At 45.7% G+C, this 22,145-nt stretch overlaps 1 protein-coding gene across 12 annotated transcripts in view; it reads right to left on the reverse strand.

The window, feature by feature from the left end:
* Positions 1-22,145, reverse strand: part of JADE1 (jade family PHD finger 1) — a 61,722-nt gene that overhangs the window by 17,269 nt on the left and 22,308 nt on the right. For 8 of the 12 annotated variants that reach the window (XM_072755261.1, XM_026014300.2, XM_026014299.2 and 5 more), the window contains exons 3-6: positions 12,461-12,546; positions 9,009-9,166; positions 6,588-6,775; positions 3,177-3,388 (exon numbers count right to left, since the gene is read on the reverse strand). In XM_072755261.1, the coding sequence (XP_072611362.1) occupies positions 3,177-3,388; positions 6,588-6,775; positions 9,009-9,166; positions 12,461-12,546 (644 nt within the window). Of the gene's footprint in view, positions 1-3,176; positions 3,389-6,587; positions 6,776-9,008; positions 9,167-12,076; positions 12,120-12,460; positions 12,547-22,145 lie in introns of all 12 variants that reach the window. The other 4 variants (XM_072755256.1, XM_072755259.1, XM_072755258.1 and 1 more) reach the window with 1 other exon arrangement.

Below are 22,145 nucleotides of genomic sequence, written 5' to 3' on the forward strand. Positions count from 1 at the left end.
AAAATAGAATAGAGGTACCCCCATGTCCACCTAGCTGGAGACCCTCTCCCTTCAGGAAAAATGCCAGGCAGCCTCACAGTAGCAGCCAGGAAGGCATGTGGCATCTTCGGGGATAAACACATATTTACCACATTTACCAGAGGGTGGGCCTGAACACTCCTAGAGGACAAACAGGTTCACAAAATATTTGCTGTGCAGTACTGCTACAGACACCTATCTACACCAGGTTCCTAAATATTGGGCAGTAAATTCTCAAAACACTCCACAAGGAAGGCTAAGTGGGGGAAGCTATTCCTTCTCTGATTGACCAATGTGAGTAGGATACAATGTGAGGGAAAAACACACAAAGCAGCTGAGTCTCTGAGAGCTGTTCAACGAGATGGCCTGGCTCAGAAGGAAGAAGGGGCACCCACGTTCCCCCCAACTACGCGAAATCCCCTCACTAGACCCCATCACTCTCCCAAGTGAGTGCAACAGGCACAGAAAGAGGAGACCTTGTGGACAGAGAATCTGGGCTCTTCAGCCAATATTTACAACAAAGCCTGATTTGCAGGAGATGGCAAAATTACCCAAGACACCGTCAACGGCCGAAATCAAGGATCTCACCGCTAAAGTCATTAAGATGGCTCAAAAATAGAGAAGGCAAATGTTAAATAGTGAAGACACAAAACCAGGATGGTTCCAGGAGCACATTCAGAAGCCTTAAAAAAAAAAAAAAAAAAACCACCAAATCATTCAGAACTTTATCCTTAAATGACCCAGAAGTCAGGAAGTCTAGAGACACAGTAACATAGCTCCAATCCTCCAGACAGGAAAAACCCAGCCCCTCTGCAATCTGAATATCCAGGACGCAGAAAGGAAACCACAGTGAGAGAGAGGGGTGAAGTCAAGTAACACCAAGACTGGAGCGGAGGAGCCCTGGGTCAGGGCCCGAGGAAGCCACTCTCAACACAGACTTACTGGAAAAACAACTTCTAACAGAGCTGAGAAGTGCTAGTAAGGTTTCAAGTTCTAAAAACATCTGTAGCAGGCATTCTAGAAAAAGTCACATTTGAAGAAAACCTTTTTTTTACTGGACAATCAAGTCTACATTAAATGAAAAGATTAAATACAGTAGGCATTCAAGGGAAGCCTCAAGAGCATCTCAAAAGGAAGATGAAGTAATAAACGTGAAGGCACGAGAACAACGCAGCACGGCTGAAAACTGGGCACAGTGTGGGGTGGGCGCCCAGGGTCCCAAGTCCCTACTCCAACTATTGTGACCAAACCGCACTGGGACCCTGAACAGCCAGCTCACCTTCGCATCAGGGAGCCCATTTATAAGACAGGTGTTCAACTGGTTTTCAAGTAGAACCAGTGTTTTCAAACAAAATTCTCAGGGAGAGAAAAATAAGTAAGGAAAATAGCACAAAAAAGACTTGAAGCTTCATCCAGGAAGGGAATTATTAGCAACAAACCAGTGACACTGGTGGTCACGGTGATCTTGACATACAATCACTTCAGAAATTCCATTATCCAAGCAAACTTCCCAGATAATCTGAAAATCTAGAGCCAATAGGTAGCCTTCAACACGACTACAGCAAGAGACTGCAGCCTCATGTCCCCTTGTCACCAGCAGCCTTGTGTCAGCTCATCCTGATGTCCTCAGGCAGAGGGGAAGCCCAGCAGGAAGACAAATTAAGTCTCTAAGTTTGTTTTAAATCTCCACATCAACAGATGAATGACAGCCTTTTAAAACCCTAATAGTGGGATGCCTGGGTGGCTCAGCACTGGGCACCTGCCTTCCGCTCCAGCGTAATCCTGGGGTCCCAGGACCAAGTCCCACATCAGGCTCCCTATCTCTGTCTCTCTCATGCATAGATAAAATCTTTAAAAAAATAAAAAATAGGGCAGCCCCGGTGGCTCAGCGGTTTGGCGCCGCCTTCGGCCCAGGATGTGATCCTGGAGACCCAGGACTGAGTCCCATGTCGGGCTCCCTGCATGGAGCCCGCTTCTCCCTCTGCCTGTGTCTCTGCCTCTCTCTGTGTGGGTCTCTCATAAATAAATAAAGTCTTTTAAAAAAATAAATAATAAATAAATAAATAAATAAAAAATAAAACCCTAAGAAGCATATAGGGACACGTGTCCCCACAGAAATCCAAATTACTTCATTACTGCATTAAGGAATAAACAGAGAAGAGAGACTGTCACGAGCTTTTAAAAATCACCCAGGGCCCATCCTTACTGAACCTGAAGGATTTACCTTTCTGTGGATTGGCAAGCAACCACCAAGTGCCAGTGGGCATCAGACAGGACATGAAATAACATTTAAGAAAAGGAGCCTCCTCACTCTTCTTTAACATCACGGTTTATATAGGAACACATTTAAAATGTTCCTGGTTGGACTGTGTGTCCCCTAGAGATAGGCAGCCCTAACCACAGTCCCTCAGAATGTGACCTTATCTGGAAACAGGGTCCTGAACAGATGGAATCAGTTAAGGATAGTGTCCTACTAGAGTCGGGTGTCCTTGTAAGATGGCCATGCGTGAAGACACAGACACAGTAGGACACACGTGACAACAAAGGCAGAGACTAGAACTGTGCAGCCACAAACCAAAGAGCACGACAATTGTGAGCAAATCACCAGAAGCCAGACAGAGTCAAGGAAGGATTCCTCTACAGGTTTCTGAGGGGACGGGCCCTGCCAACACCCCGTGATTCCAGATTTCTAGTCATCAGAACTGCAAAATAATAAACGCCTGTAGTTTTAGTTCACCCAGTTTGTGGGTTATGGCACACACTAATACAGCAAACTAACCACCTTGTAGAAACTGCCCTCCACCTGCCTCACCCCTCCCACCACAGTGTTAACATCTAAACTCAGGTGTGAAAGCCAGGGCAGGGCGGCTCACAGATTAAGTAAACCTTACTTCTATGGATAGAATTAAAAACATTATGTGAGGGAAGATTTCCACAGAGCAGCCTATACTTCCAGTTGTAACAAGTAGTAAGAAATACTTCAAATACTCTAAGAACCTATTAGGAACAAAAAGATTTCGTTCATAGGACCCACTTCCTTAACTCACTTAGGAGAGCAGGAAAACAGACCCCATCTGTAGGAAGACCTCTGGCCTACTTGGCAGCAGGTGCACTTACACCCCGAGTGGCTTCGTCCTGGAGCCTTACTGCCCACATACCTGGTGCACACAGATGTTGCATTTGTCACAGAACACCATCTCATTGCCGTCCTCACCGTCAGGTGACTGGCACACATCACAGACAACATCTTCATCATATTCGATCCCCAGGCCTTCCTCAGTCTCTATAGCATGATTCATATTGTCATAGCACCGCTGCTCAAATTCCTCCAGGACCCTTTCCATGGTGTATTCATCTAATTCAGGCATTCCTGAAGGAAAAGTGCCACAAAAACATTTTAATAAGACCCTATTAATAAATATTTCAGGGCAGCCCTGGTGGCTCAGCAGTTTAGCAGCCTACAGCACAGGGTATGATCCTGGAGACCCAGGATCAAGTCCCATGTCGGGCTCCCTGCATGGAGCCTGCTTCTCTCTCTGCCTCTCTCTCTCTCTCTCTCTCTATCTCTATCTCTCATGAATAAATAAAATCTTAAAAAAAAAAAAAAGGAACAAACTACTTATTAAAAAAGTAAATATTACAGTAAGACAGTATTAGTCTATCTGTATTTTCAATGTATAAATAATCTTATACGTAAACCTATCCTGTGTGTCCCAAACATTTTCTATTGAATGCCTGCCTTGCAGACTGTTCCAAGGAAGGCTCTTCAAATTAAAAGGCAGAAAAAGTCTTCCATGCAACACTTTGTTTCTTATGATCAGGCACTTTAGATGGGAGTATCAGAAGTCGAAAAGCAAAAGATAAATCCCAAAAGGGTTTAAGGATATTAAATATATGTACTGTTAAACGGTCATTTCATCACATTATACACAACAACATGTAAGTGAGTTCAATATAGGACACCCGGACGGCTCAGCTGGTTAAGCGTCAGGACCCTGGGATAAAGCCCCAAGTGGGGCCCCCAGCTCAGCAGGGAGTCTGCTTCTCCCTCTCCCTCTCTCAAATAAATAAAATCTTTAAAAACAAAACAAAACAAAACACCATGACCATATATTATGGTTTGGGTGTCTTCTAAAAAACATTCCTTTCTTGCTGCTTAAAAATGTTGCTCTGAGAACAGATTTCACTGTGAGTACACAAATGTTTTTAACTGGTTTATCCCTCCTCACCCTCTGAATTTACAAAGTTGAGATGCATAGTTAATCAGACACATGAAAGACAGAAACACAAGGAATGTCTAAAGCAAAAGAAACAGCTCATTGTGAATCAAATAAAATGCATTCTTATGCAAGAATGATCAAAAATAAATTTCAAGTGGTTATCGTGGTTACAGTAATGGTGAGATAAGACTTTTATTTTCTTCCGTTTGTGGGATATATTCCAAACTTCCTACAACGAAAATGCTCATGCAGAGAGAAAAAACAGGTTATAAAAATATTCTAACAGAACATGTAAGTGGCAAGGAACAATACAAAGGTCATTAGAGCCAATAACTTTTATGTACTCTGATAAATATAAAACCATCAAATTAACACTTCATGTTTTTAAAAATCTGGAGAACACATCAGAGCTGACTGTGATAAGCTCTAAGCACATATTCAAAAAAGCCACCTACCTATCGCACATGCTATTTACTGATAAGATACTCCACTGCATGGCCAGGCAGGGACTTATATCTCAATTCCTCCTACCAGTTTTGAAACCAACACTTGCTATGAAAATACAATCCTACGCCCTATAATTAACTTCTACCATTACAAAGACCAGTAAAAACTGGGACGCCTGGGTGGCTCAGCAGCTGAGCATCTGCCTTCGGCCCAGGGCGTAATCCCGGAGTCCCAGGATCGAATACTACATTGGGCTCCTCGCACGGAGCCTGCTTCTCTTTCGGCCTGTGTCCCTGCCTCTCTGTCTCTCATAAATAAATAAATAAAATCTTAAAAAAAAAAAAAAAAACTAAAACAAACATCTAAAAGCATATGTTCAATTTATGTTACACAACCGCATGGTCATCTTGCCAAAGTATCCCACGCTACCTTTCAATCTGGTGAGCTAGCCTGGAACTCATTACTTACACCATCCACCAGGCGCTCAGTGTCTGTGGCTGCGCCCCATGCCTTCAGACAGGACACCTCGCCAGTCAAGTGCATTTTATGCTGACCTTTACAGAGCTCCTACAAAGCAGAACTTTAATCTTTGAAGCTCGAACTGAACGGGTGTTCAGTTCCAAGAGAGCTCTGAAAACTTATGCAGATTGTGTAAAACCACTTCCTGGCTTGCTAATATCCTGGCCATTACTACCTAAAAGCAGGGACCAGGAGGAAGGCAATGTACTTTGTCCAAATAAGCTGAATGATCAAATAGGGAGAAAGGAACAACTCCCCTGGCTCAGTGGGCACTACTGCTCCCATCCAACAGGCCAGTGAACAGCAGGACAGCACAACAAGCATCCAGTATATGGCGGGCCCTGCACTAACTAGGCTCAGGGACTGATCCAAAAATCAAAGCAGTCTTTGTCCCTCAGGGCCCCAAAATCTACCATCCTTTAAATATTTACTATGTGCCAAACTGCTAACAAACACCTCTGCTGCCTCTCTCCACCCAGGACCCACAGCACAAATTCTCAGTAATCCGCACAGTCTGTGACTCCAAGCCCAGACTTGACGTCAGTGGTCCTGTTCATCAGGACACCTCAGGCAGCACTCAGCAATCCTGAGATGAAACCTGTGTGCCATCCTGGTCTTGACACCAGGAGGCACAAGCAAAATGAGGTACAGAAGCTCCAAGCTATAGATATACTGAGAAGCCAAAAGCCGTTAACACCATGATGGGCAGAATGGGGGTCAGGGGTGGGAGGTGTACGGAGAGAAAGCCAAGACAGAGGTGAACAGGTAAAAAAAGGGAAAAGCACTCCAGGTTTAGAGCAGGACTTAAGGGAATCACAGAGGTGAAAATAAGAGGTTTATAAGAAAACGGTGAACTTGGCTGGAGTGCAGTTCCCTGTGAGTTACAGGCCACAAGTGAGAAAGGATCTGAACGGCACTGCAGGAAAAAACACCAGAGCACAAAACCGTGCGGAGCAGACGGCCCTCCTGTCATCTGGGAGAAGTCACTTCATATCTCTGGGCTTTAGTTCCCTTGAGGGGAGCATGTGAAAGGGGCAGGTGGGGGCAGAGACGGGGTATCCTGCTCCCATGCCTTTGGAAAGGTCTTTCTTCAATCCCACTGCTCCCTCTACAAGCCACTCACAGATGGAGTCCCTCTGAACACGGGTGCCAGAGCCAGACAAGCTGACCTCTGAAAAAGACCACAGGACTCTGAGACTGAAGCTCTGATGGAGCTGGCTTCACCAGGCAAGGAGGAGCTTCTACTACTCACTCATATACCTGAAATTCTTCTCTGTTCATCCTTCATTAATAAAACAATATAAAATAAAAATAAAAATAAATAAAATAAAATATAACCCAAGGTCTCTCATTATTAATAAAATATAACCCATGGTCTCTCACCCATCTCCTTAAATTCCTCATTCGTCAGCTCCAGCCACGCAGCATCCATGTCGTTGAGGTCGTAACGACACACACTGTCAGCCAGCGTCCGGATGTCAACATAGCCCAACTCTGGAGGCTCGGAGCCCGGCGAGACAATGTATTTCTTGGGCCTGATGAACATGAGGGATTTCTCTTCAGACACGACCCTAGTTAACAAGAAAACAAAGCAGCCAGGTTACCCTTCCTGCCACATGGCCCAAAACGTGCTTCCACTTCCCAATGCCCTAAATCTCAGGCTATCACCAGATCAACAGGCTTAAAAACCCTAATGCCACTGCTAGAAAAACTAAGTAGGATTCATGAAGGACCCCAAAATGGAAAGACAGACCAGTGAAAACACCGAGGAGTCCTCAAAACCAGCTTTTTCCAATTGTTTTCCCAGGATACTGCATGACCAGCCTTGATTTAGGACAGTAGTTGCTCTGGCCTAGCCACAACAGCAAAACACTAACCTCCCAAGTTTCAAGAGCTAATGACTACATCACTTTGTACCCATCCAGCCTGACCACCTGAAGGTCTAGCACTAGGCTCTCAAGAACACGGAGGCCAAGAGCAGCCACGAGGGCAGGACAATGCCCAGCAGAACGTTGGGCAACCAAGGGGACAAACCCAGCATCACTAATCTTAGAAATAAAGTGGGCCTCGTCCATTACTAAGCAGTCCAAGACCCCGAGAGGCCTAGCCAAGGAGGGGACTCTCCCAACATACACTTAGGATCCCAGGACAGGGACACAAGTTCCCTCCTCTCCTTACACTGCCACGCTCTCCAAACCTGTTAACCCTGATGCCTTCCACCACACCCTACTCAGAAGAAATGACCACACACAAGATCAAATCACTCCCAACTTGGAATGAAGGGCCTTCTCCCTAAAGACAAAGGTCCGGTATCACAGCACCCCCGCATCCACAGTTCCTCCCTCATCGCCACGTTCAGCAGTTCATGTCAGCAGCAACAAGTGGTCCAAAGAGTGCCAGTATTTTCAACCACCTTGTAAGCACCAGAGTGATCTTACCTACATGACACTGAAATAGGCAAAACACAGGGGAGTTATTTCTCCCATACTCAACCAAGAGCAGGGTTTTAGCTACCTAGAAACTCCGGAAGCTGTATCACATTTACTGCTCTTGTGCCGAGCTCCTAAATAAAAAAATGATTCAGCGAGTAATTCCTGGATGGGGACTGCCAAAGCTGAAACAGTTGGTGTTGTGCCCCAGATGTAGATTCTAAGGCAAACATGGTGTTTATCCTGCAAAGCCCAGTTAAACATTCCACCCCACCAGCCAGAAATCTGGACTGGTCATTTAAGCCCACACATCTATGCAGACGTTTATCAGAAACCCCCAAACAATAACCGGCAATGGTAAAAGAGTCCAGTTCACAAAGGAGGCAGCTGACTGATGCACAGCAGAGACGCCAGGCACTAGCTGAGCGTAGAGACCCCGAATCTGCTCTCCCTGTGAAGAGCCCTCCAGGTCAGCTGGGCAACACAGCGAAGAAATAAGCAAACTGGCCTCAGTTCCACGCGGAGGTAAATCATCAAGGACCGGCACCCAAAAGACCCTTAAGGGGAAAGGTGCTTCCTAAGTAAATTCAAAGAAAGCCGGGCAAGAGCAACTGGGCAAAGTCCATCCATAGGAGAGCTCCTCAAATACACTGCTCCTCTAAGCTTGCCTTCCACATAACCGTGACCTGGCAGGCCACCTCACATTTGCCTTACTCCAGAGGTGGAGCCCAGCCCAGCCCTACAACACCAGAGAAGCCACCCTTGCTGGGTGAACAGTGATGGATTTTTTTTTTTTACTTAATTGTTTTAGGGGATTAATTTGATTTTTTTAACAATAAATATATTTTTTATTGGTGTTCAATTTGCCAACATACAGAATAACACCCAGTGCTCATCCCGTCAAGTGCCCCCCTCAGTGCCAGCCACCAGTCACCCCCACCCCCCGCCTTCCTCTCCTTCCACCCCCCCCCCCCAGTTCGTTTCCCAGAGTTAGGAGTCTCTCATGTTCTGTCTCCCTTTCTGATTATTTCCCACCCTTGCTCTCCACAGTGAACAGGAACTGGGGGTGGGGATGGGGGAAAAAAAGAAGTTGTGTAAACATCCAAATTTCCCTCCCCCACCAGTCATCTCCCACAGTGTTCCAGAATTTGCCCAACTCTCTAAAGAGAGAGCAGCACCTTCCCAGGATGGCTGGAATATTAAGTTTGGAGGACCATGGCCCTCAAAATCACTACCCTATGGACCTAGAGTGTCTTTCTACACATTTCAGACCACTTGGGGTCTCGTATTACTTCACTGCTAAGTCAAATTGCTCTTCTCAGACAGCGGCTGCCAGGGCAGAAAGGCGATGGCAGGTGGGGACTGGCACGTGTACCTGGCCACCGGCTGAGGGATGGTCCCAGGGCTCACTGGCACCTGGACCCCTTTCTCCCACTCCTGTCTCCAGGGATCTGCCAACACATAGTACTCATCTGGGTTTAGCTGATAGGAGTCATGCAGCTTCATAGCAGTGATCAGGTCCGTCCTAAACACCTGGAGAGGGAGAGACAGGGTCACTGACATTTGATATTTGCATTCTTCTTCAGAGTGCTGGCAGCTGCAGGGTCACCATGGAGCTGCCGTGTAACAAGGTCACTGTATCAGCAGAGCCCGAGGCTGACCTATTACAGGAACCCCTCGGCCTGCCACGCCCTTGGCCTCTCAGGCGTGGAGGTGCCAATGGCTCACGCTACCCCCTCACTTCAACTCCACAAGCCAGCAGCAAGTCTGACAGCAGCGATGAAACCTCAGTCTCTTCCCCTGAAACTCTATGAGCTCCCAATTCAAAAGAGGGCTGCTGGTATTTCCCTCGAGGGTGCTCTCTTGGTAAATGTTTTAAGAAATGAAACTCCACTAACCATTTAACAACTTCAAGCCAAAACCCAGAACTACCAGGGCCTCCTCTTCTATACTCAGACTGCCACCACCCAGCCCTTGCCTCCCCGGGCTCCAGGGCTCATGGCAAGGTATCTGGGGAGTCGGGTCCTGGTTGGCAGGTGCCACGCAGAAGTACAGGCTGGACAAATATGGGAAAGAATCAAGGACAGACCAACGGGGTCAAGTCAGAAAAGGGGCTCATAAAGAACATGTTTACACACCTTTCCCCAGCATTAACCTCTATAAGGGAAGCAGTGTTTGTGGGGAAAGGAGAGGAGGGAAGGAGAGAAAAAGAAAGAAGGAAGCAAGCTACTTTACCCTCGCCTCTCCCTGCCAAAAACAGACCCACAAAACTCAAAGGACCCCTGTCCTGAGGGAGCTCCTCGCCCCTCATCAGGGGCGGAGAGGAGACCAGCCAAAGGTGGCCTCGCATAGCTGCTCCCGCCGACTGGGGCAGGGCAAGAGCACGGCACTGCCTGCCAGCGGGGCCTCATCCTCGGGCCACCAGGGTCTCAGGGCTACACAAGGAAGCTCTGACCCTGGCATTAGCGCTGGCCCCAAGTTGTATTTGGCACAAAGCACGCCTGCATCTGTAAGCTGCGCTCTCTGTTTACACAAGTCACAATGCTGAACTCTCTCTTCTTAGGACAGGGAGTTCTTTCTTAAGCTGTGAAGCACAGTTCACATTATATGCCTGCTAATAGGTCCATATTTGTTTTTCCTGCTGGCTTTTCAGACTGGTGATCACTTTAATAAACTTCACCCTAAGAAAGTCTGAGGCAGTGTCTGAATAAAAAGGCCATTTCTCTGGCCTGCCACTTTTCAACGCTGATTTTTCCCAGTCTGCCACTCCTGGTTTCTCAAGTCCTGGTAACAAGCAGTACCCTGGCTGTGCACCATCCACAAAAGCACAAGTACGATCAGGCTCCCTCACAGCACTGAGCCCACTGAAGCAGGCGCCCAGCCCAGCTGCCCAGGACCTGGATCACCCATGCCCTCCTCACCCCCAGGGAGAAAAGTTCTTTAAAGAAAAAAAAAAAAAAAAAAGATCACAGGTCTATACCTTCAGGAAGCAAATCAGTTAAAAAACACATTCCAATTAAGTCTTATATGTTAAAAAAAAAAAAAAAAAAAAAGAGTATGCCAAAGAAGGAAAATCAAACTGAAGCAACAAGAGGAGAAAAGGCAGCCCACCATTCCTTTACTAAGACTCATGGGAGGATGGTCAAGAGCTGAAGCAGATGCCCTAGATGAACTCCCCGGCCCCCGGGAGAATTTGACATTAATGCTAACCTACATATAAAGTAGTCTGAACTAGGAGCTAAACTCAGAGAACTTTAGAAAAAAAAATGAGAAACCAATCAGCCTCCGGGTGAGGGCCGAGGCTGGCGCCATGGTGCTGCTCAGCCCTCCTCGGGCGCCAACTGTCCCTACTCCAATCCCCCTGTACTCTTGTCCTGAAGTAAGACAAGTGCACTGTCAACAGGAGAACACCGGTTGGGGAGGCGGCACAGACAATTAAAGCAACAAAGACAGGCAGAGCCGCTCAGCACAGAAAAGGAGGGAGGCCCTGCAGGTTCCGAAATGACAAAGGCCTGGAAACCTAAAGGCAAAAATATGGCCACCTTCCCATGAAGGTTTGAGCTAATGTCTAAGTGTCTCCTGGGATGGTTTTCTGATTTTAAAAGATATATACTACGCTTCCGCATGGGGAATGTTATTCCCCAACCCAGAAGTCCCCCATACCCCCACACAGCATCACCCAGCACTCCCCATTACACTCAGGGAAAGAAATACCTGGTGGAATGGATGCAGGCCTGTGCTCTGCAGCTACAGGAAGAGGTGGTCTCTGAAGCCGTCCCGTTAAAGAGGCAGCACAAGCCAAGGGCTGAACCAAAGGCTCTCCTCCCGCAACCTGCCCGCCTGAAAAGTGATCAACTAAAATGCCCTTTCTGCAATCATTTAAAATCCTGAGGGCAGCCCCGGTGGTGCGGCGGTTTAGTGCCGCCTGCAGCCTGGGGTGTGATCCTGGAGACCTGGGATCGAGTCCCAGGTCAGGCTTCCTGTAGGGGGCCTGCTTCTCCCTCTGCCTGTGTCTCTGCCTCTCTGCCTCTCTCTCTCTCTCTCTCTCTGTGTGTCTCTATGAATAAATAAACAAAATCTTTAAAAAAATAAAAAAATAAAAATAAATAAAATAATAAAAATAAATAAAATAAAATAAAATCCTGAGAGCCTGGCAAATGTTGTCAAAGATAATGTAGCTCAGGACTGGTAGAGGCCCCTAATCAACAAAGGCCAGCAGAGGTATGCACCTAAAAGCAATTTTAAATAAAGAGACAAGAGATAATAGGCAGGCAGGTAGGTAGGTAGGTAGGTAACAAAATGTGGGGGAGCAGGGAAATAGAAGATGAGAAACAAATTGAAAAAGGAGGGGAAAAAAGCCTTAAACGTAATTGCCAAAACAAAACTCCCAGAATTACAATGGGTTGTTGCCAAATAAGCCACAAATTCATGGCCAAAACTAACTTGAGGCTGGCAGTGACCGGCAGCAGCCGAACCCGCTGATCTCCTGGCCAGAGGAAAAGTTGTTGGGAGCCAGCGAAGATGAAACAGAAAAGGAAAAAAAGAATATAATTAATAATAATAGCTAACATTTACTACTGAGCACCCTGTAAGTGCTTAGTTTGTATTAATGTCTGTGTATTAACCCACTCAATCCTCACAAGAATCTGAGGAGGCAAACACACCTGTGTCATCCCCATCTTACAAATTTAAACTAAGCACGAAGAAGTTAGATAACTTTCTCGTGACTGCAGAGACATCAATATCAACCAACCAGGTGTGTGCCAATCTTATGTACTCATGCACACGGGCAGGACATGCACAGTCACACCATCATTCAGGAAATACCTCTGAAGGTTTTCGATCTTCATGTCTGGAGCACGAACCTCTCCTGTGCTGGGATCGGGAATTCTGTGACCAAGTAGTCGAGAGGCCTAAAGACAAATATCCAGAGAGAACAATTAAAAGTACACAAATCACTGTTGTTCACATAGTTGTGGGTGTTTTTTTTTTTAAGATTTTATTTATTAGAGAGAAAGAGAGCGCACCCAGGCGCCAGCAGGAGCAGGGGGTGGGGGAGGGGAGGTGGCGAGAAGCAGACTTGCTGTGGAGCAAGGAGCCCAGGGTCCCAGGATCACAACCTGAGCCCAGGGAAGACAACCAACTGAGCCACCCAGGCGCCCCCACAGGATTGGTTGGTTGGTTTTTAAACCAAATTCAGCAAGGCTCATCTCAGCATCTCCCATGGCATCCCAAGCTGTGATGCTCCTCCACTCCCAGTACTTACTTAAGCCACTCACTTTCCAGAGCAGGCCTAACAAAATCCCTGGGTCCTCGCTATGCAGCCCAGGTACGGCACACAGGAGGAGAGGCCTTTTAAGAGCGTCATGCATGTGGGGCCTTCATCTGTAAGTCTGCACTTCTTAAGAGGTTCAAAGTGTCACATTGGTAGATAGGATTTGAAAAACATTTGACTGAGTTTTCAGTAACATTTCTAAATGCTAGATCATTATGTTAAATCATAATGCCACCCCCCAAAACCTAAGGGAAAAAAAAAAAAGGTTTTGATTCCACAAAACAAAAATAGAGCAGCTCAGACTACAGTAGACTAAGTGCTATGGCCAAATAACTTTTAAAATTGCCTACACCCCTTTCCCAAGAAAATGCCAATGGGCTCTTTTTTTTTTTTTTTTTTAATTTTTATTTACTTATGATAGTCACAGAGAGAGAGAGAGGCAGAGACACAGGCAGAGGGAGAAGCAGGCTCCATGCACCGGGAGCCCGACGTGGGACTCGATCGCGGGTCTCCAGGATCGCGCCCCGGGCCAAAGGCAGGCGCCAAACCACTGCGCCACCCAGGGATCCCCCAATGGGCTCTTTTCTGTGCCTTTCTTCCATAAGTCAAGTAACTAATGCTCTGTTATCCAGCCTTTCACTGGCCAGCCCCAGAATCTGGAGGCCCTACCAGGACACCCGTGTCTCTTAATTGCCACCATGTCTGAGCTCCTCTCAGGCCTCAGACCTCTCTGCAGCACCAACTCCATCCTGCTTGAGATGCTCTCTCAGCCCGGGTGCCAATTCTCCTTCCTGGTGACTACTTTGTGGTTCTTCGTCTTCCATGCATCCTGTAAACCTCAGTGTTTCTCCCTCTTGCTCCAAGTGCTGTCCCCGGGGACCGTTCATCCCTGTCCTCTCAAGTATTACCAGTGTGCCCAGGAGATCCCCACACTCCCCTCCCTGCCGAGCTCTACATCCACTGTCACATTTAAAGACATTAAGCTCAGGGTTCCTTAGATGGATCAACTCAGAACAATAAAAACTGGCCTCAACATCTTACACCCAAACCTGTTTAAGCCTCTTCTATTTCTACTTTGAGGACTACCAGTACCATTTCTACTAGAATTCAGTAATCTAGGATGTCTAGCATCCTAGACTCTCCTCACTCAGGCTACATCCAATCAATGGCCAAGTTATATTCAGTGCAACTACCCAATACCTCAGAATCCCAACCTCTTTTCTCTCCACCTCCACCTCTGCCTCCTGTCACTTGTTTTATTGGTCATCTGCAGTGGCCTCCAATTTGTGGGTACCATACCAGCACCAGAGAGCTGAAATAGCTGGCACAACCGCCCCCACTGGGTGTGGGACTTTATAATTACTCACCTCTACCCAGAATACATACTGTACTGCTTCCCAGAAATTAACAAACCTCCACAAAATAAAAGTCCAAACCTGAGGGAACTGCCATTCTACCAGTAAAATTATTACCCACTCCAACAGGAAGCTTGACAAGGGACACAGAATCAACACGCCCTTAAGACCTTGAAGACATTAGGAAATAGGTTCTGCACATAAGCCTATCATCAGATTTGCAATGACCGAGACTAAAGGAGATTTCCAAGCTCCTCTCTCACAGGGAAGACTAACCTCGATCCCCAGTTCTGAAGGCTGTTACTGGGTTAACTGACTGCTGTTAGGTTAGCAGAATTAGATTTCCTACAGTGACCCTATTATACTATTCAATAAATATTTTAGAAAATTCTCCTTGAAGGGACACCTGGGTGGCCCAGCGGTTGGGCGTCTGCCGTTTGCTCAGGTCGTGATCCCAGGGTCCCGGGATCTAGTCCACATTGAGCTTCCTGTGTGGAGCCTGCTTTTCCCTCTGCCTAAGTCTCTGCCTGCCTCTCTCTCTCTCTCTCTCTCTCTCTCTAATAAATAAATAATAAAATCTAGTAGGTATGTCTCTTTAAACTCCAATGACTAAGAATGTCTCACTCCCACAATGGAAAAAATATTCTGGGTACACAAGGGTGCAAACCCAACTTGCAGAAGTCCCAAAACTGGTCATCAGTGGTCAAAAGGAAAAGAGAGAAGAAGCTAAGTCAGGAACCTGGAAAGGGAAGGCAGGTAGTTCATGCCTTCAGACAGACCTCTTTTCACCCTCTGGTCCTGCAGGCCATCCTCTGGTGAGGCTTAGAGAAGAGACACAGGAGCACAAGCAACTCCAGAAGGATGCCCAAGGGTTGGTTCATGGAGGGGAAAGAAGATATGGGGCAAAAGGCATGGTCCCTTTCCTTTGATTACTATGAAAAGGGTTATAAAACCAGATAATCGGGATCCCTGGGTGGCTCAGCAGTTTAGTGCCTGCTTTTGGCCCAGGGTGTGAAACTGGAGTCCCGGGATCGAGTCCCACATCAGGCTCCCTGCATGGAGCCTGCTTCTTCCTCTGCCTGTGTCTCTGCCTCTCCCTCTCTCTCTCTCTCTGTGTGTGTCTCTCACAAATGAATAAAATATTTTTTAAAAGAAAATATAAAAAAAAGATAATCTTAGAAAAATCATTCCATTGCTATCCTTTAAAAACAAGGTAAGAGTAAGGGAAGGGGAGTCTCTATAGTCAAAATACTATGAGAGTTAAAACAGAAACAACAAATTTGCTAATTTTTTAAAGTTTTATTTAAGTAATCCCTACAGGGGATCCCTGGATGCTCAGTGGTTTGGCGCCTGCCTTCGGCCCAGGGTGTGATCCTGGAGTCCCGGGATCGAGTCCCACATCAGGCTCCCTGCATGGAGCCTGCTTCTCCCTCTGCCTATGTCTCTGCCTCTCTCTCTCTCTCTCTCTCTCTCCCTCTGTCACTCATGAATAAATAAATAAAATCTTAAAAAAAAAATTAATCCCTACACCCAATATGTGGCTCAAATTCACCATCGGACACCTGGGTGGCTCAGCAGTTGAGCATTTGCCTTCACCTCAGGGCGTGATCCCAGGGTGCTCAGTCCGGACCCTACTTCTCTCTCTGCCTGTGTCTCTGCCTCTCTGTCCCTCATGAATAAAGTCTTAAAAAAAAAAAAAAAAAAACTCACGTCAGAGATCAAGAGTCATAAACTCTTTTTCTTTTACAGATCTTATTCATACATTGGAGAGTGACAGTGTGCACAAGGGCGGTGGGGCTGAGAGAGAGGGAGAAGCAGGCTCTCCGTGAAGCAAGAGCCTAACATGAAGTGGGGCTCAATCCCAGTACCCTCAGCCACCCAGGCACCCAAGAGTCACAGGCCCTTCTGATTAAGCCAGCCAAGTATCCCCAAATTTGCTCATTTTTGTGACACCCTTGCCTCTTCTTGGGGATGTGTCAAAGTTCCTCCCAGGTAGTTTCCAAGGTTCCCAGGAAGTGCACAGCTCTATTGTCCAGGAATGCCAATACAATGCCAAGTAATGGCAATCACTTAGAAACTTTTCCTAGGGCTGTTCTTATATTCTTGAAAATGGTGTCTGTGCCACATTTGCTTTTAAAACCAGCTAATGGGGCAGCCAGCCCCAGTGACTCAGCAGTTTGGCGCCGCCTTCAGCCGGGGGCATGATCCTGGAGTCCTAGGATCGAGTCCCACATCAGACTCCCTGCATGGAGCCTGCTTCTCCCTCTGCCTGTGTCTCTGCCTCTCTCTCTGTGTCTCTCATGAATAAATAAATAAAATATTTTAAAAATAAATAAAACCAGGTAACTAAAGATGCTACAAATTTGGTATCTGATAGTATTATCCAATACTGGATGCTGGTCCACTCAAAAGTAGTCTATTCCTCTTCCTTCTAATTTAATGCAAAAGGAAGGAGAGAAACAGTAATCTATTAAACTCACTTTGCAGAAAGGGAAAGACTGGGCAAAAAGGCAAAATTTAAGTTATTACTGACAAAAGGGATGTTCGTAAAAGCGAAAAGCCAGTAATCACCCAAATATCCGCAAACTGCACGAGTAATCATTTGATGATATCCATACAATTTACTACCCAAATTGTGCTATATCCATACAGTGGAGTACTACCCAGCAATAAAGACGAGAAAGAATGAGCTATTGATAGGCAACATGTTGGCATCATTACGTGGAATGAAAGAAGCCAGACAAAAAAAAGTATATATTACATTATCCCATTTATATAAAACTCTGGAAGATATAAACTAATCTATAGTGACAAAGTAGATCAGAGGTGGACTAGGGAAAAGAGGGAAGGATTACCTTGAGTGTTAGGATTTCATGGGTATAAACACTGCAAAATGTGTCAAACTGTATACCTGAAATATATGCAGAAAGCAAGTGATGGTTTCCTACCACCCATTAACAGTAAAGAAAAAGATAATGCTCCATCTTACTTCACACAGGTAACTTGTATAAAACCTAGACTTTGCTGCTGAACTAGGTGAGAATCTGGACAGAGACCCAGAGGATCCTTCCACATCCAACAGCAGATATTTGTTGCTGGTGATCTCCTCTCCCTGGTTTACTTGCTTCCAAGAACTATGTCACGAGCTATCAGGTGCCAAGGCACTGATGACTACAACATCCGGCAGACCTAAGTTGGTACTGTGCACACAGCCGGTTTCCAAAAAAAAAAAAAAAAAAAAAAAAAAATTCAAGTGGAAAAAAATATAGTGTTGCGGAGGATAGTCATGCTCACCAAGGAGTCACCACCACTGTAACTCAAGAACTGAAGGTGCAGGCACCAAGAATATACCCATTTTACTTATTTGAAGATAGGTTTGGTTTTGTTTTTAAAGATGTACTTATTTATTTTAGAGAGAGAAAGTGAGCATAAGCAAAGCACAAAGGTGAGGGGACTTCAAGCAGACTCCCCACTGAGTGCAGAATCCTGAGGGGCTAGATATCAACCCTGAGATCATGAGCTGATGCTAGATCGACTGAGCCACCTGGGCACCCCTCCAATATAGGTTTAAAAAAAAATGATATGGTTTTGAACTGTAGGGAAAATGAGGTCATGGAAAATAAAGCAGTAATGCATTTAAAGACAGCTTGTTGGGGCCATACTGCCTCCTGACAGGAATGCACCGACATCTGCAGAAATATTCAGTCTACCGGCAACAGACTGAAGTCCTGGCAGTATTATATAATCAATTCTCCCTACAATCACGCTTTTCCGGGGAACCTCCCAAGTGGTCAAGACACTCCCAGAATATTATCCAAACAAAATAATTTGCTTCCTCTTTTAATTAAATAAAAAGTCATGTTTTTTCCAAAACTTTTTTTTTTGAAGTATGTTGGGTGAAAACAAACAAAAATTAAAACCAGAACTGAAGAGTTTTAAAATACCATGAGGACCCAGAGATAGTGATTTATGCTACAGCAATACACTAGCCACTTAAAGCCCACGCGCTAAGATTACACTTGCCTGGTGCTGCATTTTGTTTGTTTTCAGAATGTTAACATTTAATGGCAAACTAAACTAAGAATATGACAAGTAAAATTCTTTATTTTCTTGTTGCTTTCAGGAGAGGAGTTGGGAACTTTAAAAATTTGGTAATGATGTCTACAACTACTTTACTGCCCATACACAAGATAGGATTATGTAAAGTCCACTCTAGTGACAAGTTTAAGAGAATTTAAAAATTCTGAACACACGGGCAGCCCTGGTGGCGCAGCGGTTTGGCGCCGCCTGCAGCCTGGGGTGTGATCCTGGAGTCCCGGGATCAAGTCCCACATAGAGCTCTGCATGGAGCCTGCTTCTCCCTCTCCCTGTGTCTCTGCCTCTCTCTCTGTGTGTCTATGAATAAATAAATAAATAAATAAATAAATAAATAAATAAATAAATAAGCAAACAAACAAACAAAAATCTTTTAAAAAAAATCTGAACACATACACCGTTTAAGAACAATTCTCTAAACACTGCAAATTCAGAATAGAGAAAACATCTTGGTTTTTTTTTTTTTTTTGAAGATTGAATAAATAATTCATGAGAGACACACAGAGAGACAGAGACACAGGCAGAGGGAGAAGCAGGCTCTATGCATGGAGCCCTAAGTGGGACTGGATCCCCGGACTCCAGGATCACGCCCTGGGCTGAAGGCGGCACTTAACCGCTGAGCCACCTAGGCGTCCCAGTACCTTGTTTTAATATCCTCAAACTCCCGCTGAAACAGAATTTTGTTGTGTGACAATAAAATTTATAAAAGGCTCATAGATCACAGCGTCATGAGCATGGCTCCCGTTCATGCACAGAGCATTCTGAACCCTGCTTTCGGGTCCTAGTAGGCAGGTATCTCAAACACTCTCCTTTAAAATTAAAAATAGCCATGTTTCTTGCCCTAGATCTAAAATAAGGAAAAACCTCAAGAGTAAATCTAATACACACTGCACACACTCCACTGGTAGTAACTCATGTGTGTGATAAGCCAGGTTGTGGAGCACATGTAGGGTTCAGAAATTGAAAAGGTCTGGTGTTCACACCACCACAAAATGTTAACTTTGAGAGAACCTCACCAATGACCAAATACCCAATCTCCTAGGACTCCAAAACTGCTTCTAGACACCAAGTAACATGCTGGTGTCTTTAGTAGTGTTAAACCAGCTTAACAAAGTAAGGCACTTAGGAGCAACGAGAATCAAGCCCAGCAGATCAGCTTGTATCACAAAACTGCACAGACCTGAAACACACCTTATGCATTACTGGAAAGCTAGGGACAGCCCTGTACAAAGCAAGCAGTCCTGTGGAAATTCTCACTGGCAAGTAAGCCAATTTAATGTAGTTATTAGCTATTTGCTTTAATTGCAAGAAAGAAGACAAAATTCTAATGTAACTGCTGTTTCTATCAAGGGCTGACCCTACACCTCATCTATCCCCAGCATAACTTAGCTCCATGGTCTAAGTTGCTTCCACATTCCAAAATACAAAAGCTTAATGTATAGATTTAAAAAACTGGCTCAGGAATGTTTCAACATAAATATACTTGGGCTTTCAACCAACTGACACACAAGTGTTTCACAGTTACCCAGTCCTCCTCCCAACGTCCAAGTCCAATGGCTACAGATTAGGCCATGGGACTAGATCATTTTGTGCTAATTGCTCAAGCCCAAGAGGATGCTTGCTCTGCCTGTCAACGTCAAAGCCAAGCCACAAGTCGGGTTTGAAAAGGGACAAAGCCATCTCTGTGTGACTTGAGGACACATGGGTTTAGTACACATTCTGCAATATTTAAACCAAAATCCCTACATTTCAAGAATGCTTATACAACCCGTTAGTGTCACAAGAAGCGACTGATGGGAGAAAAGAATAAATTAAAAGTATAGTCAAATAGGAATAGAAGTGGAAGCAGAGTTAACCTTCACGCAAAAGAGAAACCACCAAAGACTTTCATGAAGGTAACCAAGCACAGCCAATCAAATTAAGAAAATGAAGGTAAATCATCAAAAAATTTAAGGGAACTCATTAAATGAGGTGAGACATGAAGAGGTACAAGGCAGAAAGTATGTTCCATACACTAAAATTTTGGTCTCTCTTCACTGTTTATCTGTAAGCTGGAAAAAGTCCTCATGTAACTTTATGTTTACCACTCATCAACCTGAATTACCAAATGCAAAATTAGTAGGTGTGAATTTAGCTCAGCACTCTTTTCTGCTCATTCATCATCACAGGTGATGGAGTAGAGCTCAGCTGATAACTGAAGACAGAAATGTTTCAGGGCCAGTACAGGTGTGGAAACTAGGCCACCAAGGAGGGTCCCCCCCAAAAGGTACCTGGTTCCAGACTCTCAACAACACGCGAGGCCTTCCCACAGGGAAGTCAACACAGCCCTGCTATTTAGGAAATTCATCAGAAAAAGGAAGCTCTGCTTCACAACTTCAGGAAAAACTTTCAAGTATCTCAGCACTCTTCTCTCATTGTTTAGAAAAAAAGAAGAAACAAAAAACCTTTTCAAAAAAATTTCCCTCTGGGTCTTTGAGAAGCACATTTATAACCAAAAAATTCCAAAATTATCATTTACATTCAGCTCCCTTATCTTAGCCAAAGATCCCATATTTTGAAAAGAAAAAAAAAAGTGTCAAATGGACAGTACTCATTAAGTAATATTTAATTATCTTATTTTTACTAGAAAAAAGTATAAGGATGATGATCAGAGCTGTTAATTGACCTGAGAGAACAATCCAAATTCCTTCCAAAAGGAAGGACACTTGATGTTTTAATTTGCTTCTATAGATTAACTGAAGATAAAAATGCAATCTCCTTCAAGTTTTGGAAATACTGACAATAGCTGGTGGATCCCATTTCCACATTTGCCAAAACCCCTAAGGACACAGGATCCTGGGCTGGGAAGCAGGAAACCAAGGGCTCTTTTCCCTGGGCCACACCCTGGCACAGTAATTAACTTCAGAGACTGACTAGGGCCACCCAGTCCCGGGAGCCCGGCAATTACAGAAGCAGCCAGCAAATACCCCAATGCTACTTCGTCCGCTGTGGGGCCAGTCCTCCACAGGGCACCTGGACAAAGGCTTCAACAGCTCCAACTGCAACTGGATGAGGGCTTGCACTGGCACAGAAACTACCCATCCGGCCCCAACTGTAAATACCACTCTGGTATTCCCCTGGATCAGGCCAGAAAACAAAGCAAAGGACTCCAGCCCAGAGGCCAGCAGGGCCCAGGCGTGACTGCGGCGGTGGCGTGGCCCCGCGCTGACGTCTGTAGCTGCCTCTCCTCCACTTGGACAAGTTCTGCATTGGGCTGGGAACTGCTGCCAAAATCCTGTCAGGGCTGCAGGCCGGAGAGGCTGGGGAGTGGCCACTGCACAGACCCAGCCCTCCTTGCGGTGCAGCCTTTCCCAAGTGCCCAGACCCACCTGAGAGCGGGCTCAGTTCTGTGCACCCAACTGCGAGGGCCCAAAGCACCCCATTCAGATCACCCCGCGCTCACACAGAAAGATGGGCTACGACACAAACAAGCTGGCTGGTGCCAGAGGCCTTCACTGTGGCTGCAAAGGGGATCCCATGGCGCGGATACGAATGCATTTTTATAAGCTGTGGCGTTCCAAGGGTGCTGAGCGAGAGCCGCTGGTTTGCCTCTGTCGTCCTCTACCACCGTCACCGCATGGGCAGGCCTGAGCCATCGACAGGCCTGGGCCGACCTACTGTCGTAAGGCACCAACAGATGCTTTATACTGCACCTACTACATGACAAAAGGGCGGGCTGCCTACCTTCTAGGACAGCTGACAGCTGTCACTCCCTTCCTCCACCACTACCCTGGGATTTCCACACCAG

This window comes from Vulpes vulpes, chromosome 4, assembly GCF_048418805.1.
Source record: "Vulpes vulpes isolate BD-2025 chromosome 4, VulVul3, whole genome shotgun sequence".
NCBI lineage: Eukaryota > Metazoa > Chordata > Mammalia > Carnivora > Canidae > Vulpes > Vulpes vulpes.